This window comes from Tamandua tetradactyla, chromosome 5 (assembly GCF_023851605.1).
Source record: "Tamandua tetradactyla isolate mTamTet1 chromosome 5, mTamTet1.pri, whole genome shotgun sequence".
Taxonomy (NCBI): Eukaryota; Metazoa; Chordata; class Mammalia; order Pilosa; family Myrmecophagidae; genus Tamandua; species Tamandua tetradactyla.
Genome location: NC_135331.1, coordinates 180,141,881 through 180,168,692, shown reverse-complemented (window position 1 = coordinate 180,168,692; position 26,812 = coordinate 180,141,881). Strand labels below are relative to the sequence as shown.

General features: G+C 37.9%; 1 protein-coding gene across 1 annotated transcript in view; it reads left to right on the top strand.

Annotated features, from left to right (window-relative positions):
- Nucleotides 1-26,812, top strand: part of MAN1A1 (mannosidase alpha class 1A member 1) — a 195,564-nt gene that overhangs the window by 45,814 nt on the left and 122,938 nt on the right. The window contains exons 2-4 of the mRNA XM_077162774.1: nt 10,003-10,099; nt 14,334-14,449; nt 25,637-25,717. Coding sequence (XP_077018889.1) covers nt 10,003-10,099; nt 14,334-14,449; nt 25,637-25,717 — 294 coding nt within the window. The remainder of the gene's footprint in view (nt 1-10,002; nt 10,100-14,333; nt 14,450-25,636; nt 25,718-26,812) is intronic.

Sequence of the window (26,812 nt, the reverse complement as noted above, 5' to 3'; positions counted from 1 at the left end):
GTGGGCATTGCACCTATTTATTAATAATGGATAGTTTTAAGGCTAATCATTTCAGAAGTTTTTTAAAAACAGTTTTTCCTCTAATATGTAACATTTTCCAAGCCAATATATTCTTTATTAATTCTACTTTCAAATAGTAATAACTTGCTAATTATGATTCATAATCCTTACGAGAACAGAGATTTCTGGTTTTAATTTGAAAAGAAAACACGTGTGCTTTCTCTCCTTTTGATAACTGAAGCAGACTCTCTAGGGCAAGTTTGTTTTTTAGTCTCAAAAAACAAATGAGAAGAGAATGTAAAGGTCAGTATACTTGATTTTGCTTATTTTTATAAAATTCAAGCTAGTTGTTTTTCATTTGTCATTAATTAGTTTTAACTTCACAATATTTGTAAACTTTTTTAAAAAGGAAGATTAAAAGAACAAGTAAAAGTTAATAGCATTTATGAATTTGACAAATTTTATAACAAATCCTTTAAATGTAGTATGTTTAAATCTAAAAAATCATTGTATCACTATTGCACAAAAAGGTAAATGTAGTGAAAATTTTAAGCTACACGATACCATGCATGAGTTAAGAAAAAGTTTAGGCTTGATTTCATTACAAACATTAAAGCTAACAAAATATCTTTTGAGATGAGACACTGCGTGAGCATAGAATTTGTTTTCTATGGAATAATTTTTTTAGATTTCTTAGAGTAAAGCAAAGTCATGATATCCTAACAGGGGATACCAGTTTTCTTTTGATTGCTAGAAAGAACTGTAGCTGCTGATGCTTCCCATATATGGGAAGGCACCCCCAGGTCTTGGCCTCAGCACCAGGCAGGGAAAATAGGCAGGTACCACAGCCAGCATGGGACACTTGCTGGCCTCATAGTGACTGCAGAGGTCTTGGTGGGGCTAATCTAGTGAATACTGTTTTAGTGCTAATCAAAAACCAACCAGACAAACAGTCCAGAAGCCCTGAGACTGAACCTTTGAACCCAAGTGACAACCTTTATGAAAAGAGACTGTAGTCATAAACTACAAGGCAGAAATTTTTGGTGAGGAAATAACTGCAAGCGGCCAACCCTTGTCTGATGCAAAGCTCTTCTATGTAACGATAATGTTTTCAGCAACAGTGCTTCTTTCTTAGTATTGAGAAATGTACTCAATATTCTCATGTAAACAAGCCTTTTTCTAACTTCCAGCTGTAGAGATGCTATTACAATTCTTTAGAATATTTTAGAGAAACGTGCTTGCATTTTGGCCAAGTGTTTTTTTTCCTTCTATATCTTCCGTTTAGTAACAGCACAGAAGTTTTGTAAAATAATGTCACAATTTGATCACAGAGAAAGAGAACCATTAAATAGCAAGCGACCCAGCTCCCTGAGCTAGAACTAGAAAAAACTTTTCTTAGGAGAAAGAGATACTTCTTAGAAGCAGGACAATCTGTCCTCTGCAGGTAGCGATTAACTAGAATTCTCATTTTTTTAAAACTGGCTTTATCAGGCATTCAGATTCTTTTTTGTAAAGAGATTGCTGCTGGGAAGTTTCAACTCCCTGGGGAAATAATGCTCTCAGCAGCCCATTAGGGTTCGTGCGATAGCATTAAATAATTACTCCTCCTTTGTAGATCTCCTGCCTTCTTTTTTAAAAAGAATATTGAAACTATTTGTGGAAGAATTGAAGACATCTGAATCGAAAGAAAATGTACGCACATATATATCCACTCAGTGGTTAAGAGGCAGCCTGGAGCACCTGCTAACAAACATTGAGCCAAGCAGAAAAGCTAAGTACATGCTGGATGCTGTGGAGGAGGCAAAAAAAGAAAGAAAGTCAAGTCATGAAGATAAAGGGAACTGGTCGACATTATCCTCAGAGGTGGTGGGAAACCTCGGAAAATATCACAGCCAAGGAAGGTGGTGCCTGCAGTCAGCAGCTTGGCCTGAAGGAGAGGGAGTCTCGGTTTTCTCTAAATCTAGTGCCAGGCCAGGCCAGAGTAGGTGGAAGAATACAGGGCCAGGAGGAGCTGAAGTGGAGGGGAGGCAGGTCAGGAGGGTTGAAGAGGATGCAAGGCACAGGGGGAGAGGCGGTGCTGTGGGCCTCTTCATTGAACTGCATGACCAGCCTCATAAGCACAAGTCATTTGGTGCAGAGTATAACCTGGGACCCTGGGTCTGGCCCCAGAGAAGCTGCCTTCCGTACCTGGAGCACCTAGAAAGCTCAGAGGTTGTGGCTGGCTGTCTAAAGGTTCACAAGCAGCAGGAAATTAGGGCTCTCTTCATTTGTGGGGTATGCCACAGAATGGTAGGGTTCAGATGCTTGGTCTTTCTCTGACTACTGGGGCTTGGCTTCCTCACCTCTAAATGGTGATGGTACTTGTGCTAGGTGAACAATGTATCAACAACAAAAAACTTGCTCTTAATGCATGTTTAAGTGGAGGTGAACTCATTTGTAAATAGGACCCCTTGAAGATGTTATTTTTAGTTAAGGTTTGGCCCCATTGATTGAAGGGTGGGCCTTAATCTGTGTTACTGGAAGAAATTCACAGTTGTTGAGAGATGGCCACGCAAGGAGAAACCAGAAGGCAGAGAAAACCCAGAGATAACCATGTGATGAGAGGTAGAGATAGATACAGGGTAGAAATCAAGGAAACCCTAGGGTTGCTGTCCGCCTGCCCCAGAATGCCACAGGCCTTGGGACGAAAGCATTCATGCTCACACCTTGATTTAGAATTCCGTCTCCAAAACCATGAGACAATGAATCCCTGTTGTGTATGGAATTTGTCATAGTAGCCTGGCAAACTAAGATAGTACTCACTGCAGAGGGGCACCGTGAGGTTTAAGTGAGGTAAATGGCAGCTAGTTCCCCTCACAGTGCAGTGTGGCAGGTGTTGGACAAAGTTCACTTCCTTCTTTATAGCCTCGGGCTCTGTAACCCTGGGGATGATGACTCCTGCAGTCTCATTTGTCTCATTTGTAGAATCCTAAAGTCTTCCTGAAATAATAAGACTGCTACCCATCTAATGAGAATTGTGGAGAAGTTCATGCATAATCTTCTGTACATCTCGGGTCTCAAGGACTTTGCTAATTCCTGACAGTGAGTTAGAGAGCCAGCAACAGCGGGGGAGCAGGGGTAACCCAGGAAGTCTGCACGGCAGGACCTGGGAGTTGCTCACAGAGCAGCGGGATGCAGAGCTGGTGAGAGGTGACCTGCCCACATGCTTGATAAGGCAGCCAGGGCTACACTGCCGACGGCTAATCCGTGGGCTGATAGTGCACAAAACTTTTTTTTCCCTTTACCAGCATAGTACTTTTTTTAAAATGGCTTTAGTCGGGACCTTCACTCTTCTTGTTTTGCCATGTTCCCTACGGTTCCCCCGGCCTTTCTATCCCTGTTTGAGTTTTCATCCCCTCCTTTGATCCCAAGAGGTAGAGCAAGCCAGTGGCGGGAAACCAGGGAGTGAATGTGTCCTAGCTCTTTATTCTTGGGTTGCCAGGTAAAATACAGGACTCCCAGTTAAATTCAAATTTCAGGTAAACCACAAATACATCCTTTAGTATAAGTGTATCCCATGCAATCTTTGTATTTGCTGAAATTGGTAACTCTACTCCATCCCCATTTCTAATTCATACCCTGCTGCCAACAGGTACTCAATAAATAGTAGCTGTCATTGTAACAGGAAGAAAAAGAGCCTTGGAAGTCGAATACCTGAGCAGCCTGGAGGGAATGGGTGAGAGCACTCACATATTTCAGTGTTTGAAAGAGATAAATTGATGCAGGTGCCCGAACGGGGGTTTTTGTTTGGTATATTTGGAAACGCTCATGGCTCGGAGGATTTTTCTCCGTGCTGGGCAGTGATAGGTAGATGACTTGGTGGGTCCACACTTAGTGAAGATCTGGGGTAGGCCTGGGCTATCCCAGGACTGTTTAGGTGGTGTCTTGATACTGTTAAGTGAGAGGGTACTCAACGCTTTTGATGTAATGATGAGAGGTCCCAGGCCTTCAGTCTCCTCTAAGCCCTACATTGACACCTCTCATGTCCAGGTGGCATTGCCTCTTTGTTTTCCTATCCTGTTAATCCACCTCTTCCTGGCTTGCCTTGCCCACTCTAAGTTTGGCTAAACGTCCTCTATCCTTCAGTCCATCCTCGTTTAACTCCTTGATTTCTGTTTAACTCTCACAGCAGGGAAGCTAGGGGGAAGGTGGGGTAGTCGATGAAGGCCAGAGACACTCTTGAATGTCTTCTGTTAGCAAAGTTCTTGATCTCTGTTTCTAAAGATGAAAAAACTAAGGATTTAAGAGATCAAGAAACTTGCCTGAGATCAGACCCTTAGGGAGCGGGGCTGGAGCTGGGGCCCACCCAGCTGGTGCCTGCGCCCCCCCCACTGCCTCTTATAGCCTGCTCTGGGCGCCCACCCCACCCCCTCCTTCCAGGTCCCCAAGTCTTCGTTCCCATAGGGAACGGTGGGGTGTGGGATTAGATTGTCCTTTTTGTTCACATATATAGAAATGCGTTTCCGGTTGATAAATGAGACATTGAAGAAGCTTTGACTTGCTTCCCTGGCCTTACTTTTTATCTTCTTCCCTTTCTTCCTTTCCCAGTTCCTCTGATGATTGAAGAAAAGAAGTTTGATACAATGATCGTAAAAATGTTTTGTGTTGAGATTTTATCTGAAAGTTCTAGAAGGTTCTTTGATATGGCAGTCGAGTAATTTCAGGCAAAGTTTGATGGGAACTACTCTCAGGCTTTTAAAATCAGGGGGTTTTAAAGCCTCGACCCTAAGTATGATTTTGAGAGAAGGCACATCGATTTCAGCGTTAACAAGCAGTGAGTTCGATTGACCTCCTGCTTAGACCACACCTGAACCAGACGCACAGCCGTTGTGTCCTCTGGAACAGTGGGCATGTGAGTGTCACTGGACTACAGAGCTTCTTCCCTTTAGTGCCAAGTGGACAGAAGGCAGCTGGCCCAGGCAAAATTTAAAGGACACCAATAATCATAACTCTATGAGCCTTCAGAACTAAAGGCTGATCTAGATTTGCCTTAAATTAGAAAAGGACCATATTCTTTGTTGTTTCTTCTACGTTTGGGTGCAAAAGAGTTGAATATATGCTTAAATGTATATATTTAGAAAGACTGTCACAATATAGATGTGCCTGGTTTGTAGATATTTGCCCTTCCCATTTATATATTACTGAGTAAAATTGTGTTTAGTCTCTTTCAGGTTGCAAAGATCTGAGGTACATTTAAGTTTTTTATAAAAATAATTACCCTGTCTAAATTTTATTGTGTACTTACTATGTGTCAGGCAATGTGTTAAGCTCTTTGCATGCGTTATTTTATTTAATCATCACAACAACTAATGAGGCTGGTCTTTTTATTTATTCATATTTTATGGTGGCAGAAAGTGGATTCAGAGCAGTTAATTGCCTCACTTAAGAATTACATAGGTGACAGTAGAGCTCAGATATGAATCCAGTTTGTTGGCTGCCTGTGACCTACTCTTATGCATTTCTCCTAAGTAAATGAGAGAATTTTCTATTAAGGACACACAGGAAAGCAAGCAAAATCTCAGCAGGCAAACAGCCAGCTCACACAGAGGACAGGACAAAGATTCTTCAGCATTTAGGACTCAACAGCATCGTTTATAGCAGCTCTGTAGAGCTAACACAATTCCACCGATTCACCATGCTGGGACCGAACACTCCTTCCTTGCCTCTCGCCAGCTCCTCTTGCTTTTCTCTCCTCCCCTTCCACCTCCAGTGGTTTCAGCTGCCCATTAATTCCTTTTTGTTTGCTTTTCTTTGTTTTTATTTGTACTTCCCTACTTCTCCATCACTCTCCTGGCCTCTGGATTCTCTAAGAATCCCTCCCATTGCGTTCCCCTAGGTAGAGTAGATGTTTGGGTTAGCCCAGCACTGCCCTGTGGACAGAGACCTTCCACCATCGCGCCTCCCTTCCAGGCCCTAGCCGCTGCCCTGGTCTGCCTTGGGTCAGCACAAGTCCCTGGCTTAGGGTGCCAGGGCCAGAGGGCAGAGATCACTTTACCCAAACCTTGGAATCTATGCGTAGGACCCCTCAGAAGGGGGTTATAAGTGGGATTTGACTCTTATGCTTTGTAAATGGGGCAGTGAAGCTCACAGTCCCTCAGGGTACCTGATAATTGGCTAGCAGGTTTTTAAAAAGATCTGTAGTGTAGCCATTATGAATAATTTAAGATCACACAGTTAAGCTTCAGCAAATGAATGCATTGGCCAACTGTGGTTCTTAGCAATGAAAAAATATGAGTTATAACATTTAGACATATCTGGGAAAATCCAAGTGTATTTTCCTTTATTCAGTATCCTTGATTAGATCAGGGCATAAAATTTAAAATAAATTTTTAGGTGCAACAACAGATTTGTGCACAACATTCAATTAGCAGTTCACTTATTATTCTTCTATATTTATAAACATTTATTGAATGGGTAAGAAGGGAGAACATTATGTTTCTGAACATAACCTGTTACATTATAAGCATAATGGAGTCGTATTCACTTCCCTTCTATCAAGTATTTGAGCATCTGACTATTCCCAGTGTTGTAGACACTCTGTACGTGATGTCGCCTGATTGCTCAGCCCTGATGCCAGTTGAGAAGAAAGTGCTAATTGAAGAATCTTTTCTATAGCCATAAAATGAAGGAGAAGTAATGCTATTTTGGGGAAATATTATCCCTTGATTTTGTCTTCTCTGGGTCAAAATAATAGATTGCTGTTATGAAATTTTGAGTCATTTTCTCTTATTTCCACGTGTTCCTTCACCCTGTATTAGCACTTTTGACCAATGCAAATATAAATATTCAGGAAAAATATATCTTCAGTTTGCTTTCAGTCTGTCTTTCTGGGTTGAGGGCTTCAGTGCTATGTTTGAAATCCTAACCGACATCTAGTGTAGGGCTATTTTAATCCTCCTGCTAGGGCTGTCAGCCTGTGGAACTCTTAATTAAATTGATGACTACAAAACAAAGTAAAGGGGCTGTTAAAGGAGGGGGATGTAAATCCTTCCTGTGGACTTCCTTGTAAGTAGCAGAATTTTAGCAGTGACCTTCTTGTCCTGTCCACTCACGAGCACATTGAGCCTGGAGAGATTAGATGCCTTAATCCTCGCGGTCCCTCTGCTGGCTAGTGGTTTAACACTGACAATTAGAAGCTAGTGTCATTCTGTTGTTTTCAGATATTTGTGTAAGTTTTACACAAATTAACAGTTTTATTTGGCTTCTGAATTCAGTCTCGCTAATTTATTACGCGCACACACATGCACATACACAGTGCGTCTTGCAGTTAAGTTGGTACATCATTCCCAGGGTGAGCAGTCACTGGAATCAGGCGGTGCTGTGCCTGCTCCTCTCCCCTTTCCAGGTTTCTGGAGAGACCACCTGTAATGCTGCTTTCAGGGCGTTTAGACCTTCTTCTTTTCTAATTTTAACTCATAGAATTCCATGGGATGAGGAACCCATTTTGGGAAATGTGTCACAGCAATTTATGAAATGTAAGAAGCCAAACAATTAGTGTCAGGTTCTCCCTTGGGGAAAAAGATTAGAAAAGTTAGTTAATATATGCTACAGGGGAAACTTAAAGAAGTTCTGGTGCATTATATAAATGATCATTTTTGACAAAGCAAAACACTCCTCTATGGGAGAGCTTTATGTCATTTTGAGTCATTAATTAGCAAGAACACTGGTTTCTACTTGAATTTGGAGCTGAAATAAGTCAACATAGCATTTTCTTTCTCTCCTTATGTCAGATATATATCGAAAGCTCTTTTTGAATTTATGAAGTGTATTGGTTACCTAGGGTTGCGTAGTAAATTACCACAAAGCAGTGGCTAAAAACAACAGAAATGCTTTCTCCCATAGGTCTGGAGGTCAGAAGTCTGAAGTCAGAGTGTTGGCAGGGCCCTGCTCTCCCTGAAATCTCGAAGAGAGGACTCTCTCCTTACCTTCCAGCTCTTGGTGGCCCCAGGCATTCCTTGGCTTTAGTAGCATAGCTCTAGCCTCTGCCTCCAGGTCTTCATATAACTGTGTTCTTCCTGTTTGTCTCTGCCTGTGACTCTTCTTCTAAGGGCACCAGCCATCCTGGATGATTAAGGCACCCCCTACTCCAGAATGGCCTTCTCTTACTATTTAAGTCTGCAGTGACCTTATTTTGAGGTACTAGAGATTAGGACTTCAGTATTTCTTTTTGAGGCACACAATTTAGCCTACAACATAAAGTATCATTGTAAATTTATGGGAATGAAGAGTTTACCTAACACACAACATTTAATGGGAAAGCCAGATAAGACTCAGATGTAATCTCAAGGTATTTCTGTGGATTGCATGTACCTGTCTTCTGGTTTCACTGGTTTCCATTTTTTTGTGATGAGAATTTAATTAGTTTCAGTATAGGTTTAAAATTCAACAAATATGTGCATATCTGACATGTGCCAAGCAGTGACTCATCCATGATTAGAGGACACATCAGTGGCAGAATGGGTTTTATAAATTAGGTTATCTGACCCTAAAATCTATTATACTTTCCAGTAAAATTAATTTGTAAGGAGGAAAGCTTGAAAACACTATAGTGTACATATGCTGTTGATTGTTGGAAGATGAACAATGTGATTCATTATGGAAGAAGGTTCTGTGCTGACTCATTAAATGAAGATGGTACAGTGTGTTGGTTCATAGCATGGGCTTTTCGAGAGAGGCCAACATGGAAATGAAACCTGCTCCCCAAATGTGGGGGGATTTCATGGCTATGAAATCTTTCAATTTTTTTTTTAACTTTGAAGCCTCAGTTCCTTCATCTACAAAGCAATGGTAATAAAACATATTTCATGGAGTTGTAGTGAGGATTAAGTACAGTACTGAATGTGGAGCATTTAGCAGAGTGCCCAGCAGGTAGCAAAGATTCTTGGTAGCTATTACTAATAGTAATAGGGTGGTCCAGAAAGATAAAAAAATCAGTCAAAGAAAGGTATTTGTTATTATGTTCAGGGATATATAAAGACATTCTTATTAATAAAATTGAGGTATTAATCTCACTGAAGATTTTTGTAATACACAGCTCTTATATGGTACTTATAACTGTTTTTTAAAGAGTATTTTAAAATATGGAGACATAAGAACATTTTCACATTATGTCCATATTTTGATTACTGTTGCTAACAGATTGAGGATAGTGGCTTAAATAAGTTGGAGAGTCCCCACACCTGTTTAAAGATGCATACAAAAATAATTATATCTTTTGTAAGTCACTGAGAAAAGTTGCAGGACTAATTTATGACAGAAAGGTGTAAACTTTTAAAACATTGATGTAAGGACTCCAGATTAGAAATGTACACGATTTCCAATCTTCAGTTGCAGTTACATAGGAATGCATACGTGTATATACAAGTAAAGATTGATCACATTAAAATAAGCAGAAGGTTATTTCATAGCGAGACATATAACCATAGGGTTTCATTTTTTATTTCCTGTAGGTAATTCAAATGTGTTCTCCATATATATTTGGTCAATACACGTCAAAGTGTTTAAAGGAGTACTTGTGAGTACTTGTCTGTATTTTGCGGGCTCAACAAAGTACAAAGAACCTTGTGCAAGATGTGGATTTTAAATGGAGAGTCTGCAGATTTAATCTCTTATGAGAATGAAATTGATAACTGTAAGAATGGTTTATTCTTTTAGGATAAGCTAAATTTCTGTATTTGGGAACTGACTTATAAAAATGGTGTTTATACAAAAATTGAAGTAATTGGACTCAACAGAAAAATCTCCCACCTGTAAACAAACAGTTGATTTATGCGTGTATGTGAATGTGAATTACTATTGCAGGTCCAATTTATTTATACCATTACTACTCTTTTAATTAATCATCATCTTATTACTAAGCAGTAAATTTTAATATGTTTTAAACTTTCGGTCTGCAATATATGATCTGTTTAGTAGCAACAAGTCTCTTTCAAATTATAATCCCTTTTTCATTTCCTTTCTCAGATGATGAAACATGCTTGGAATAATTATAAACGTTATGCCTGGGGATTAAATGAACTAAAACCTATTTCGAAAGAAGGCCATTCAAGCAGTTTGTTTGGTAAGTAGAATATGCTTTGCTTTCTTAGTGACAGTAATTTCCCTCCATTTGACTCTGAACTTTTGTCAGTGTTGGAGAAGTTCCAGTAATAGGGTGACCCTCCAGGCCATCTTGCTAGGAAACTTGCACACCTGGTGTTGTTATCTGCAACGACTTGCATATGTATATCCTTCAGATAGCAGTGGCTGCACATTACAATCACCTGTAAAATGTAAAACATACCGATATCTAGGATTCACCCCTAGAGATTCTGATTTAATGGATATGGGGTGTGGCATCATGATTTTTGGCTCCCGAGGAGATTCCCAGCAGAGGTACCTTTAGTTTGCTCCATTAACTGCTTCCTACCAGATAAAAACCGTGTTTTTCTAGATAAGCTTGTCAAGGTGATCAGCTGCAGTGAACTTCTCTGTATCTCAGTGACTGTCAGCCATGACAAAAGTAGGTTTCCCATATTTGTTCCATAGTGGAAAAAGTTGGGGTTGATGAGGTGAGTTGTTTGAACTTCGATTTATCCACATCTGCATGTTTTATTGCATTTAGTCCACACAGCGACCCTCTGCAATTAGTAATATGGCATTAATAACCATTCCCAGACTGGAGGTGTGGAAGCTAAGACACAGAAGGTCAGATAGATTCTTTGGGTCACAGGACTACCCACAGCCCTTTCTACTGCACTTGCTTCCTTTTTAATCCCTGCTCCAATCTTATCTGTAGATGACAGGACAAAGCAATGGAGTATTCAGTGACGTCTGAATCCATCATAGAAAACATGATTTTCCATACTTTAACTGAAGGTGTTTGTTATTCATAAAACAAACAACATTGTCAACTGACATTTATTGAGCATTTACTATGTGCCATACACCACTTGTGTGCACAGTTTCACGTAACATCATTATTATACACATTTAAAGACAAGAAATTCTATACATTTCTAACTCAAGGCAGCCACCTATCTGAGCCAGGCAGGAGCCAGTGGCTTGTGCCCTGGTCAGTGTGCTGAGCTTTCTCATGTGTGTACAGCCTCCCGTGTGTTTGACTCTACTTTCTGCACTGGTGTTGATAAAAATAGAACCAGCCTTTGCAGAGTTCATGGCCTAGTGTAGAAGACCTGGGTGAATAGTGAATTATCCCAGCACCCAGCAGTTTAGTGGGCAGTCTAGTGGTATGAAGTTCTGAGGAATGAGTAGGACCTCGGGGAGGGAGAAGGCATTGCAGAGGCGGTGCAAGAATGGGTAGGGACTGCTGGGAAAAGGTAGCAGCGGTTTGTTGACCACAGTGACACAGTTTTGCAGATAAAGAAGCCTAAACCTGGAGCATCTACGGTGGAAGTGATTTTAGACGTGTCTAAAGTAATGCTTTCAGGGCGTGGCAGCCAGTTAACCTAGGTGATAGGAAGCAGGATCAAAGCTGGAAACTCTGAAATTTAATATCCAGTCTGTGATCTTGGGAACCCTGAGCCAATAAACTCAAGTGTGTCCACCACTCTCTTGGTCCCAAATGTGCAAATTGTTCTTTCTTTACTTCATTTTCTGGGGATCATGTTTAGCAAAGGCAAAAAAGAAACATTTAGAGTTAGAAGTTTTTGTTTGTGTGTGTTTTTGTTTGCATGTGCATTTCCTATATATTCAATATGACCTAGGGCACAGTTTAGGTAATCTGTATATTAAAATGTGTCCTTAACCTCTCCCATTTCCTTCTCTGAACAACCCCTTTGTTTCCTTTCTACCTTGTGCCTTATCTTTCACTCTTTCCTCACCCTCGCTTTTCTCCTCCTTTGTTCTTTCTCTTTTCCTCCCCTAAATTTGACCTCAACAGTCCTGATAATGTCAAACTTTCCTAATGGCTCCTGAGTTCAACTTTAGTAAAAATGTCCGTTTTACCAAAGGTTACCAAGGAGAAATTCAGTCTTTGCTACTAAAGTGGGAATTACTCCTTTTAATCTTCTATTTTAAGTTATTTTAATTTACATATGATAGATACTGCATGTTTGGCTCTAGATCATAAAAATCACCTGTCCCCTTAATTTATTAATCAAATTGGTAACAAGAGAGAGAATAATAGATTTGTTTTAGGTGAAACTTGAATATTTAAGAATGCTGAGATCTTAAAATTTTGTCATTTTTATTTTTAAAAATCTAATTTCAATTTTGCTTTTATCTCTATGAATGTTTCTTGTACCATTAAGAAATCAATTATGGGTTCATTTACCAGAATCTTCATCAAAGAGATTATTTGGTTCTCTGTTAATGCAAACATTCATAGCTTTTAAATTTATTATTGAGCATTAAAAACATTCTTCTTTTTGCTTATTTTTTCTTATACTTTTTTTTAGTTTTCATTGGTTTCTTCAGTAAAAACACTTCCCACAATCTGTATAAGAACTTGTGCTTTTAAAAAAAAAAACTTCAGGTATTATTAAAAGGAAATGAAATATTAATAATTTAAATAGTATTATTTATCATGCTCTGTCTTTGAATTAAAGTAGGACATGCCTTTACATTTTCTTATTATAGTAATACCAAGATAGCAGGGCTATTATAAATAAAAGTTTTCTATTTACAGATTTGGAAAACTTTTAGATAACTTTTTTACTCCATTTCTTTGTCAAGTTCCTTATCTGTGAATAGTAAATAATCCTGTGTATTGTCTAGCAAACTAGGAAGATAACAGGAAAATTTAAATTCTTTACCATCATACTTCTTAGGAAATGGTTCTTAGGGTGAAATAGGTTATTCACAGTTTTGATCTTAACAGCAGGTTGCTTTTTTTCAGAGGAAGTATGAAGTATGTAAGATTGCCTGATTATTAGCCATTTAGGGAAATTTTCATGATTGCTTTCTTTTCATGTGTGTTTCTTACCGGTTATGTTGAGCTTAACATCTGTTTCCCAGGAAGAGTAATTCCAGTAACTTCATTAATTTAAAACAATTTTAGTGAACATTAGAAACTATTTCAAGTATTTGTAATCTCCCAATTCTACTTTAACTAGGAAACCAGAACTATTATTTTAAGATTTCAGAGGTAATAACGATATCAAGTAGAACTGTACTTCAAAAACAAAAAGATTTTTTTTTGTGTTTGGCCAATTGTATTAATTATAAAGCTAGAATATAAGAAATAAAAACACTGATTTAAAGTCCTTAATGGCTTTAGATACGAGTTATCAATGAAAATCTGAAGCTGGTATCATGATTCCAGTATGTCCACTTTAAAATATTTCCTCCTCCATCCTCCTGAATTCATAATTATAGCTGAAAAAAGCTATATTTTAAAGAGAATTGGCTAAAATTAAAAAGTCCATGAAATAAAAGCGTTGCTCATTTTTTCTTTCTTAGATAAAAATTGGAATTATTTTATGTATTTTTGAGAATTATTTCAATATTCTATTACTTGCAGTTTTTTAATGAGAATTTTTCAGCTTGATACTTGAAAGGAGTGTGCCATGAACTATCCATTTGTGTTGATATATTTGGTCCGGGGCTCTCCAGGACACTGATTATCTCTAGAAAGTAGGGTCCTCAGTCTTTGAGTATTTGTAGGCACCACTGTCATGTTTGGCAGCGCCCCACTACAACTGCCCAGATGGATGAGACGTGACTTCTCTGTCCTGAGAAGTTTACAGAGTAAAACTGAGGCCTGCAGGTCACAACACAGGACAGAAAGTGAGGCATTCCAGAGCCCCGTAAAGACTTCACGTCCAGGGCGAGCCGAGGATCAGAACCCACGGGTCAGCTCTGGGTGTGTGCGTGGGGCATTACGAAGCAGCCAGGGCTTCAGACAGGAGGTGGAATTTCATTTTAGAATAATGGTTTCTTAGAGCCATCACTAACCAGTTTTAGATCTAATTATGTTTAGACAGTTTTGCACAGGTGCACTTTGATGTAATTACATTAAAATTAATGTGAATGTTGCTCCTTTGTTTTAGACCTGTTGTCTTCTTGCTAGACAGTGCAATCACAAATGAAGTTCCTAAGAAATCTATTTTCTGTAACTCAGAAAAACTTTAAAGATCAGTGTATTCATCTAGATCCTAATCATCTTATTTGGGTTTTGATGAGTTTTTATATTTTCTTTCTCTGGAAGAAGTTTAGACTGTTCAATATTGCAGCTTATTAATAAATTCAGTGTTACACCACCACCACCCCCCACGCATTTTCCAAGGTACAGTCAATAGCATGTATGTATCTGCAAAAGGGAGTTTATGGAATATTTTTTCTCATATTTTTAGGCAACATCAAAGGAGCAACAATTGTAGATGCTCTGGATACACTTTTTATTATGGAAATGAGAGATGAATTTCAAGAAGCGAAATCATGGATTGAAAAAAATTTAGATTTTAATGTGGTAAGTCATGTAAAAACATTGCTAATTTGGTTTTTTAAATCTCAGTTAATGTGAATGAATTTATAACAAGGCAGATCATTGTATTCTGTTGTAGCAGAAATGAATAATGCACCTTTTAAATTATAGGATTATCATCATGCTGTATTCTTAACTGACCTTCCTTTACTACACAAATACACACCTTTGTTTTTTTGTCAAATTAAGACCAAGGGAAAAGAAATTTATGTTTATTTAGATCTACATGTGTCACATGTTCTTTCTTGATCACGTTCCACAACAGCCCTGAGAAATGACTGACTTTCTCACCGTGACAGATTAGAAAGCTGAGCTCAGAGGCTCACCCAAACCATGTGACCAGTGACCTATGTCTTTGGATTAAAATATGTGTAAATTAAAGTGGAAAATTTTAATATTTTGTTCTTTCTCCCCAATTAATTGTCATAAACAACATGGGTTGGGGGCCAACACCTTTAAGTTCTAGCAGATGAGTCTGTGTTTAGTCTCCTTATACCTGAACCTACCCTACCAAGGAGAGAGTGTCGGTATTAAGGGACCTTGAAGATTAATGTGTTCAGTCCCTTTATTTCAAAGATGAGAAAACAGGCCTAAGGAGCTGGTGATTTGCTCAAGGTTATGCAGCAATTTGGTTGTGACCTGTGGTAGCTCTGAGATGACTGAAAGAACTAAGGATGAAAAGTTAAGAAAATAGAAACAAATAGTGTTTCTATTTCAGGCATGTTCTCTCCTAATACTTCTGTCCTGCCATGGCTCAGCCTCCTACCTTCAAAAACCTGCAGGTGTATCTCCAGCTATGTCTGAGAAAGAATAGTGTTCCTTCCTTTACTCTCTCTCTTCCAGAAAGGAGAGGAGGAGGATCAACGGTCCTTGAAATCTAGTGAATGTGGGAAGACAGGAAAGTAGACTTAAGTGGCCTGACCGGAGCAGGATCCACCTTCCTTGTGATTTCTTGGTCTGAGAATGATCACAATGCTGCACCAAACCTCCCATGAACCACAGTGGTTATTTGTCTCTGACCCCGGTGGTCTGAGGAGCTCTGCAGTGGGGAGTGTGGAGGATGCACCCTTGTTTATTTAAAGCACAAGGACCTCTTAAAGTAAGGGACGAGATCTGACTGTACCAGAGGCGATGGCTGGCCTCGACCACAGGAGGTGACACGACAGTGTTCTGTGGGTCTAGTGCGAGTATCACACCTCTTAGAAGACGAGAACGTTACTCAGCTTTCTCACATGTAACATGAAGGGATTAGACTGTCACTGAGTGATGGCTAAATTACTGAACTTTAAAGTTTTCTTTGATTACTTAAACTTTTAATTTTTGTTTCTTAATAAGATGTTATCCAATTAGTTGAAAGATTTGTGTTGAATATAATTTTAGAATGCTTCTATGTATTAGAAATCAAGATTTAAAATAAAAAGTATAAAATGATCATCTTGGGCTATTCCTTTAAAATATATACTTTAGCAAATGTATTTTAAAAAATCATAGTCACAGGTCTCAAGCATCTGTTGATTATACCATTCTTAATATGAGAGGATTTGAAATGCATTCTTGGCAGTTCTCTCGGAGTTCTCTTTGGATATTGCTGTACATTTCTGGGTTTTTTGGGGGGTGGTGCATGGTCTTGGAATCGAACCTGGGTCTCCCACATGGAAGGCAAAGGATTCTACCCCTGAACCACCCTTGCATTTCTTCTTAAAAAAAAGGGAAAAAGTGATCAATGATGTACAAGTGGCAGTTTCCTATATTAAAATTGTTAAAAATTAGTAACAAATCTAAATTTAGAAAAACTGTATTGATTTACTCTTAATTTTTTTTACTGTGAAATATAACGTATATACAAAAAGCACTGAATTTCCAAGAACATTTTAACAAGTAGTTATAGAATAGATTTTAAAGTTTGATGTGGGTTATAGTTCCATGATTTTTCGTTTTTTCTTCCAGCTGCTCCAGGACACTGGAGACCAACAGAAATATCAATATAATGATTTAGCAGTCATGCTCATTTGTTAACTCCTATCTTCTCTGTTATACTCCTCTTTCTCTTTAAATAACATATATACATGAAAACAATAAATTTCAAAGTACATCACAACAGTTAGCTGTAGAACAGATTTCAGAGTTGAGTATATGTTACAATTCCACAATTTTAGGTTTTTATTTCTAGCTGCTCTAAGGTACTGGAGACTAAAAGAAATATCAGTATAATGATTCAGCACTCATACTCATTTGTTAAACCTGACTTCTGTGTAGCTCCACCATCCACCTTTGATCTTTCTCTCTCTTTAGGAGTATTTGGGCTATGCCCATTCTAACTTTTTTGTTTTGTAGTTTTAATATGTCATGTATAAAACTTGTCTAATAGTGAGAATTTCAGCAGTTAAAAAAACTCACCTTCTAAAAATACTATGAACATTTTTTTCTGTTTATCTGAGGTGGGAGAAATTGGAAAAGCTTGAGCAAAACACAGAAGAATTATTTTATTTTGATGGATAATATGCAGTATCATTTAAGCTTGGATACATTATTGCTTGTTTTTAAAATATCATTTTGTCCTGATAAAAGTATTTTAATTGACTGTGAGAGTATTCCAATAAAAAGTTAATGCACCCAAATTTATTACAAGGTAAAAGTGTGAATGAAACTGAAATAGAACCACTGTTGTTGAGAGTTGGTTTATCCTGTGATGCTCCTGAGTACAAACATATATTACTGTCAAGAACGATTTTGTTTGTAAAGGATTCAGTTTGCATCACTTAAAGGTGTAAGGTAAATGCTTTTTATTGGTTTATACTGTCCTTAACTAAAACTCATTTACTTTTTTTTTTTTTAAAGGAAAGACAGAGAGAAGGAAGGAAGGAAGGAAGAAAGGGAAACATTTTCTTGTTTTTATTGTATTCTGTTTCTCCGTTTTTGTTACATGGGCTGGGGCCGGGAATCGAACCGAGGTCCTCCGGCATAGCAGGCAAGCACTTTGCCCGCTGAGCCACCGCGGCCCGCCCACATTTACTTTTAATTAAGGCATAGCAAGTTGATTCAGTTTGCATACTTGGTAGCATAAAGTTCAACTGGCTTTAATAACTGATTTAAAATAAATCACTGAGCTATAATGTGCTCCTGGGAGGAGCAAGACTTCACAGATGGAGCTCTGTGTTCAGTTCAAGTATCTGTAGAGACGCTCAAGTATGGCCAAAAACCCTAAGGGTAGACTCTAAAGGAAGAGATTTTTCGTTTTAATTCAGAGTAATCCTAGAGACAAAGAATCCCAGAGATAGAGAATCTGAAACTAATTCTTAATCATTCATTCATGTAACAAATATTGGCTAAATACTTTTTAAGAGCCAGGTGTTTTTGTTTTTTTGTTTTGTTTTGTTTGGCATTGGCAGGCTCCAGGAATTGAAGTGGGATCTCCAGCATGGCAGGGGAGAGTTCTGCCACTGAGCCACCATTGCACCCCCACCCCGCCCCGCCCCGTGGAGTTTTATAGTCTAGCAGGCAATGGAGTCACAGTACCCCAACTTCTATCCAAGGAAGGTAGAAAAGAAAGAGGAAACTATTATTTGAAGAGTACCTGATACATACCAGGCAGGTACTATGCTAGATGATTTTTTTTCCTAGTTTATCTCATTTAATCCTTGTGACACTGAAGATGTCCTTTTCCTGTTTTCATCAGAAGAAATGGCAAATTAATCTATCCCAAACATATACTGGTAAAAGCAATGATTTTAACAAGATCCTCCTGACCCTGTTTTTTAATTGGAGAGAAAATGGAGTGTTGAGAAACAGATAGGCAGTCAGAGATTTCAGTCCTTTGAAGTTAGGCGTGCAATCTTCATGTTGCAGGACACATCACAGTGCATCATTTAGTACATTCAATAAGTGCTTGTGTAGATGAATGAGAAGATAATCATCATGTTACTACTTCCCAACAAAAAATGCTGGACCCAGTAATTAGACAGCCTGGCAGGGTGGCAGGGCAGCTAGTCCACATCTTATTTTTATATAGTCAGGAATGATCTGGAGTTCAAGTGCAGCACTTCTGCCCACTCACCTAGTTCTAGAATGGATTTGTGATGTCTCCTGCTATAGGAAGATCATTAAAGTAGGGAATAATGAGCAAGACTTTCCTAAAGATACTCAGACTACTTGTTGTTGCTAAATTCAGTTATGAGCTTCCTTTTCTTAACTGACTTTAAAAAGGTATTGATGACTTAATCCTTACATAAGAAATACTGAAAATGTCTTTATTAATGCATTCTTTAGAATATATGGACATTTTCTTCAGATAAAAGCCAAAGCTATTCTGAAATCATCCTTTAAAAGCCTTTTTCTACACTGAGGTAGGAGGGGCTGAGCCTTGAGTATGGCAGAGGACAGGTGGTGGACTTGTCTCCACACGGACAGGGCATTGAGGAGGTGGCCTGTGACCAGCACCTGGGTGTGCCTTTGATTGTAATGACTACCATGTGTTTTAGATAATAGAGGTACATATGGGGAAACTGACTTTTTATTTTCTAATTTCAAGATCCAGACTGTTTGCTTATCCAATCAGAATGCCATCCTACCTCTAAGCAGTAGTGTTCCCTATTGGAAGGATGAAAATTGACCTCAAGAAACAACTTGGATCTTCTGAAATGCCTGAATGAGGGCTTGGCTTGGGTCCAGAGGTCCATCCCATAGAGTGTGAATGAAGTGACTTTTGCCTTATTGTTGCTCCTATAAAAGGTCTGTTTTGGAGCAGCCTTACATCCCAGTGGGATCTCCAGCATGGCAGGGGAGAGTTCTGCCACTGAGCCACCATTGCATCCCCCACCCCGCCCCGCCCCGTGGAGTTTTATAGTTTCACACCAATGGATGTGCATGACTAAGTTAATTATCCTGTTGCGTGGTGTTCCGTATTTTCCATCTGAATGTTCAGGAGTGCCTGCCAAGGGTGATGATTTCGGTTTTAGTTATAAAAGAGTGTTCTCTCTGTTGTAATCGACGATGTATTGGCTTACTCCTTGAGGGCCCTGCTGGACCTGCAGAGTAAAACCAAGCCATTAACATAGAAATAATTTCCTATTTTGTGGCCCAGAAAACTTGCATTTTGTTATTCTTAAGAGTATTTTCATGTTACTTAGTGACTTAGAAACTGAGTTACTTAGAAACTAAAAGCTGCTAGAATACACTGTTAACTGAGTGCCATTCTTTAATATTGCAATTTAATCTAAGAAAACTTTAATACTTCTAATCCTCAAAATTTGATACAAAATACACTTTGAAGTACCATTCATAAACAAAGTGTATGCTAAGTCTAGGAATAGGCAAGGCTTATAGACAGTTACCTTCTTTAATCAAAGGTTTTGAAACTGTCTCAAAATGTTTCTCAGTAAGGTGAAACATAATGACAGACAACATGGGTGAATAGTGTAGCAGTTGTCTTTAAACATGGTTACTGCATTGGATTGCAGTGGGGCAGTGCTTATAAACGCTTGCCTGCTTCTCATATATGATAGTAACCTGGGAAACCCATGCATATAATTCATTGAGGAGTAGAAGAGGGAGTTTGAAGAAATTGTTAACAAAAGAAGAGTCTATGATTTCAGGGCTCAGAGAATAGCCCTTTTTTAAAAAGAAGCCATTATGCTCTGAGTTCACACTGAAGGATTTGAAGTAAGTAGTTTCATAAGAATTGGGATCAAACACTAAAAATAGAATTAAGATATTTCTGAAAAAAATAGTTCCTTTCCCAGGGGTCTTTTTTCAATTTAATGAAATAAGATCTGTTGTGTGGGATGAAATCATAAGTTGAAAATTAAAGAGAATTATGGTACAAGTCTGATTCTAAATAATTATTTTAAGCTTAAAGGCCAGAGAAACAACATATCTAGGTCTCTAGGAAGCTTGTGCCTCCATAGTTCTTCAATCAGAAGTAAATTCTGAATCTAGAATATAGGGTACCAGGGGACAGGGTCGGGGTAGGGAATGGGGAGTTAAGGCTAGAGATGTACTGAACTTATATTTGGGGCAATGGAAAAGTTTTGGTAATGGATGGTGGTGATGGTAGCACAACTTTGGGAATGTAATTAACAACACAGAGTTATATATTGGAATGTTCTTGAAGGGAAATTTTAAGTTATGTATGTGGTACTAAAATAAATTTTTAAAAAAATCCATAGAACTGCACAACACAAACAGTGAACGCTAAGTTAAAACCATGGATTATAGCTAATAGTATGGTTATGAAAATGTACATTCATCAATTGTAACAAATTGTTCCACACCAATGCAAGGTGTGACAAGAGTGGCATATGAGACGCATGTATTTTATGCATGATTGTTCTATAACCCACAACTTCCCTTATTAAAAAGAAAAAAAGTAAATTGTGGTTGAATCTATTCCAGAGCCTAAATTTGTTGTGCTCATGGTTAAGCCCATGATTTCATTCACTGAGGTATATTCAGATAGATCATTTTATAGATAATTTTGATGAATAGGTTGCTTGTAAAAATGCAGTCTAATAAATATCTCTGAGGTTTTTAAAAAGCTGCCCTGTTTCATGGGAGTAGGTTGGTTTTTCAGGCAGGCGTCTTGAAACAAAGATAAAGTGTCCACTTTCCCCAAGGCCCATAGCGCTAAGTTCTTTGTGCCCATGAGCTCATGACATGTTGTTTTGCAGGAAGTTATTCCCTGTAGAAAGATGGAGTATAAAAATAATTTATACAGGGCAGGCAATGGTGGTGCAGTGGCAGAGTTCTCGCTTGCCATGCCGGAGACCCAGGTTCCATTCCCAGTGTCTGCCCATGCAAAAGAAAAAAAAATTATATAAAGGGGAGAAAGCCATGCAAAAATCATTTATAGAATTTGACTCTTCTTTCCTTTCAGCAATATTTATCACTTTATCTCATAATTTTACATATGTACGCAATAAACCATAGGATATATTAAAGAAAGGGATAAGCTTTAGGTCAGAATTATCAGTCTGAGACACCCCTGACAATAGTAGAGATTAGTGCTAAGGCCTAATTTTTCCATGACTTATAATATTCACTACTCTATGTTTTCTTGAATTTAGAGATGAGTCTGGTTAAGTGTATTTTTCTTTGATTCAGTGGCTGTTGCTAGAGGAGAATTGAAGTGAAAGAACGGTTTCTCCAATTTAGATTTTTTATGAGGAGCCCTTTAGCCAAAAATTTCCAACCTCCACTGTTTATCAGTTCATCAGTTGTGATAATAACTAACAGGTTCATGGAATATAAACAAAAAGCCTGGTGCTACTTCTCAAACGGGCATTCACATATATGATTATGTACTGGATGCCAAAGAATGCATGGAGCATGTTCCTGGAATGTAATCTTACTTCAAGATTTAAGGGGGAAATTAATCTTGTATCAAAACACACAAACTGTATTGCAAATTTCATATGACTTGTTAGGATAAATGACACAGGATTTTAATTTTACAGGCTTCTTTTTGGCTCCCTTCTCTATATCCATTCCTCTCCCTGCCCCAACCCACTTCTGACATTTGGGTAAGTCAGTGGACAAATTTTAGAGCATCTCAAAAGGCTCTGCCTGAATATTAATAGGAGGAATAGATTCATTTAAACTTGATATTATTTTAGTGGAAACCTGAATCAGAAGTTTATAAAAACAACCTAAAACCTTCAGATTGTAGAAATTTACTTGTGAAAATCCAGAAATCATATAAATAAATTATATGGCCGGGATACCATATACCAAAAGAGAGTTTTTAGCCATTGAGAAATAGGACCACTATGAGGGTCAGAGAAGGTATATTTGCATTGTGGAATTTAGAATATTATGAATCCAGACTTTCTGATTTTCCTTTAACCCCTGTGAAAGGGAGGCTGTAGTTTATTTGGGCTGAACTACTACTGTACAGTGATAATGACAGTGGCTGTCTGTTGAAACTTACCTGTGCCAGGTACTGTACACAGTATTTGACCTTCATGGATTCACAGTGCTTTGTGAAGAATGCACACCACTTTTTACAAGCAAGAAAACCAAGACTCGGTGAGAATAAGTGACTTGCCTGAGATCTCATGCGTAGACAGCTCCCAAACCAGCCTTCAGTCCCAGGTCTTTCTGACTCCTGCTCAGTATTTTTGTAATCTGCAATGTAGTATAGACAACCAATTTATTATAGTGGGAGAATTTTTATTTTCTTAGCTTTTTTCACCTAAGGAGAGAAGAAACTTGATAAAGATTTAAGTCAGCTGTAAAGAGCGACCTAGAGTCTCTAAATTTCAATCTTCTGGCCAAAGCAGAGTATACTCCAGGAGATTGAAATGGCTTTCAAATTAAACTTTCTAAATAATTTAGAATTAATTTTGAAAAAAAAAGAGGGAGAAAGAATTAGATGTTGGGAATTCAAGCATAGTTCTAGTTTTCAGAAAGGGGATAGTGGGTGATGCTATGAGATGCTAATGATGAGCTTGTGACACTCCTGAGCAAGATTTTTAAAGATGAGTTTACAGCTATCACTGGAAAACTGCATGGATTCACTAATAAGCCTGATTTACTTCTTGGACAGGCTCACTGTACTATTAGATCCACATAATTCAAAAGGCATAGGAGCTGACCTTGAATGTGGCACCTTCCAAGGTCAGTTCTCAATATTTTACAGGCACAAACAGATTTAGGTTCTAGAATACATAGCTGGGAAGATAAATTAGATTTAGGTTCTAGAATACATAGCTGGGAAGATAAATTAGATTTAGGTTCTAGAATACATAGCTGGGAAGATAAATTAGATTTAGGTTCTAGAATACATAGCTGGATCAATAACTGATTGAACAGCTGCACCCAGTGGTGATTGATGTTTAGCTGAAGATGTATTTCTGGTTTTATTTGACATGGTTCACTCCTCTACCTAGCAATAATTTTTATCAGATATCTAAATAGAGGACCTGATTATCCATAAGTTTCATTGGAGGAAGAGAATATGCATATCTAATACATTCGTAGCCAGAATCATCTTAACAGGCTTCAGTAGTCAGAAGTGTGAAGGATTGTTCTCAGGCTTAAAAAAACAAAATACAAGTACACATTGAGGCTAACATGATTTGAGGGTTGATATTAATTGAATTTTATTATTAGGTATTATTATTCTTAGGCATAAGAAATATAACTTTGTGAACCTAGATAAATTAATGGACTACCGTCCCTTTTTCTGATCAGTAATTTTGCAGAATATATAAGCTTTTAACCAATATGTATATAATATTCATGCATAGCAGTACACCTCAAAGATAAATTGCACCTATGTAAAATGCTTTTAATCAAATTATAGTAGGTACGCCTTGTAAATCATGAAGCACAATTAAACAAATTCTCACCAAGAGCTGCATTTTATGATGCTTTTGCCTAATTCAGTAATTCTCTTTCCTAACTAGTTTTCATAATCTTCCTTTTGCAGGAAAGTTTCTGTTTTTTTTTTATTTAAGCAATTACTTGTTTTCAATTATTATAGCATTCAGAGAGAACATATAGGAATAAAATGAATATGTACATCCTTTTTTTCTAGAAATGTCTTCTCCCACTAGAATGTAAATTCCGTACAATGGAGAACTTTTTTGGTCTTTTTCTAGTCTGCTAGTTGCCAGAAGCAATATACCAGAAACAGAATGGCTTTTAAGGGGGGAATTTAATAAGTTGCTAGTTTACAGTTCTAAGGCTGAGAAAATGTCCCAATTACAACAAGTCTATAGAAATGTCCAATCGAAGCCATCCAGGGAAAGATACCTTGGTTCAAGAAGGCTGATGAAGTTCAGGGTTTCTCTCTCAAGTGAGAAGGCACATGGTGAACACAGTCAGGGCTTCTCCTCTCAGCTGGAAGGGCACATGGCAAACATGGCATCATCTGCTAGCTTTTTCTCCTGGCTTCCTGTTTCATGAAGCTCCCTGGGAGGCATTTTCCTTCTTCATCTCCAAAGGTCTCTGGCTCGTGGATTCTCTGCTTCGTGGTGCTGCAGCATTCTCTGCTCTGTCCGAATCTCCTTCATTCTCCAAAATGTTTCTTCTTTTATAGGACTCCAGAAGCTTATCAAGACCCACCCGAAATGGGTGGAGACATGTCATCACCTAATCCAGTTTAACAACTGCTCTTGATTGAATCACATCTCCAGGGAGGTGATCTGATTGTAGTTTCAAACATACAGTATTGAATAGGAATTATTCTGCCTTTATGAAATGGGATTTAGATTAAAACATGGCTTTTTTAGGGGACATACATCCTTTCAAACCAGCACAGTTGCTGTATTTTAGAATGGTGCCTGGCGCACAGTAGTTGCTTAATAAAAATATTGGCAATAATCATATTCATGTGCTGCTTTTTTAATAAAGAGACTTGATACATTATCACATAAAGTATCATAACAGTCAGAATAGAGCGTGGGCAAGATTCTTGAACAGGAATCAAATCCTGGGCCTCATTCAAATTCTGATTCTACCACTTATTAGTTGTCTTGAACAAGTCACATTAACCACAATAAGTCTCAGTTTCTTCATCTATAAAATGTGGCATAAGAATCATAATTGCTTCATACTGTTAGTGTGAGTATTAAACAACAATCTATGTTAAGACATTAGCACAGTATTTAACATATTATAAATAATAATAAAGCACAGTATTTAACATATTATAAATAATAATAAAGCATAATGTAAATAATAAAAGATAAGACATGCATTAATATAATCATCACCTTTACACAAAGGAAATTTCTTCTGTGGTGTAATCATCCCGGGCAACAGATAGAAAGTTGAAAACCAGTACTAGAGCCCATGTCCCCCAGCTTCAAATTTTATATGCATTCTAACTGTTTACCCTTAACATGATGTGAGAGGAATCCTAGAATAATGTTGAGCTAATGGCCAAAGTATTAAGAATCTGGCAAGTGAATAAAATAGAGGGAGAACACATAATACGAAAATAGAATGTCTACAAACATTTTTATAATTTTGACTTTGTTGGAATTGTTTTTATCTATTTATGTATATTTTGACACTGTTAAAAGAAAGAACTTATTTTCTTTATATAAATCCCTCTGGGCAAGCACATAAAATGTGAAGAAAATTTAAATATTTATTGTACTGTAGCATAATGGTATTTTCCAATTGTTTACTCATTATATATGAACTTTCTTTATTTTGTTTCCATAGAATGCTGAAATTTCTGTTTTTGAAGTAAATATACGCTTTGTTGGTGGATTACTCTCAGCCTACTATCTGTCTGGAGAAGAGGTAAGAAGAAAAGCGATGCATAAATGTGAATTGCAGTGTGGAAAATTAATTACATTTTTGGTAACACATGCCTTTGTGGTATAGGGCGACTCCATTAAATATTCATATTTTTGTGGACCTGTAGCTGAAGCCAAATTTCTTACACTATGTACTAATGAAATGTGCGGTCTAGGAAAGTTTAGCCAAATGTGTTGTCAGAGAGCATTAAGCAATGCCTGGCTCCACCGTGTGCCCTGTGTGCTGTGAGTACAACTACAAATTATATGTTCCTCTGAACACATGAAAGCTGTTTGTTAATGTCAGGCTTGTGGGTGAATTTTTTTTCCTTTAAACAATATTTTAATGTTGGCCTAATGTTTGTCTAAAAAAACTTTGTAAAATGAATAAAACATGGCAGGTAAGATATAAAAATTATGATATTTAAGAAATTGAGGGGGTGAGTGAGATACACAGCTCCCTTAGGCAAGTGGCCTCTGTAAAGTGCTTCAGAGCTCTTCTGGGGTGGAGCCTGAATTAGTTATCTGCACTTGAAGCCAAGCAGGAATTTTTTAAATTTAACTGCCCTTGATTGATAGATTAAGAAAGGATTTTGTCTCATGCTCATAAAGAGCGCTGATGCTATTTCCTTGAAATCTTTTGGACAACTTTATGAATAATATATGTGTCCAGTAAGAGTTGTTGGATTGGACTTCACTTTAACATTAACAGTGTTAAAAGCTGATGTCCAAGAAAGACAGCATATATTTCAACTGCACATCTCAGATTTGCATTATCCTCAGCATTCTGGATGGGGGGGCAGTAGATTTTACACAGTGTAGTAATTTATGTGCTTCAGTGTCCTTCAATAAATTTTTAATGAGAAAAGCTGCTTGACTTTGTTCCCATCTCTCAGGTAGTTCCCTGAGCCATTACAGAACAGGTCTCCATTATCTTGCAGTCTCTCCCTCGCTCTAGATTTTATTCTACCATAGATCTTCTCAAATAATATAGGTAGCATCTGCATTCCTCAAAATCTGTCCTGTTTAAGCGTCAGATTTTGTTCTTCATTATGGAATTGGGCCCCTTCACACCCAGGGGAAGGAGTCCCTCTGATTT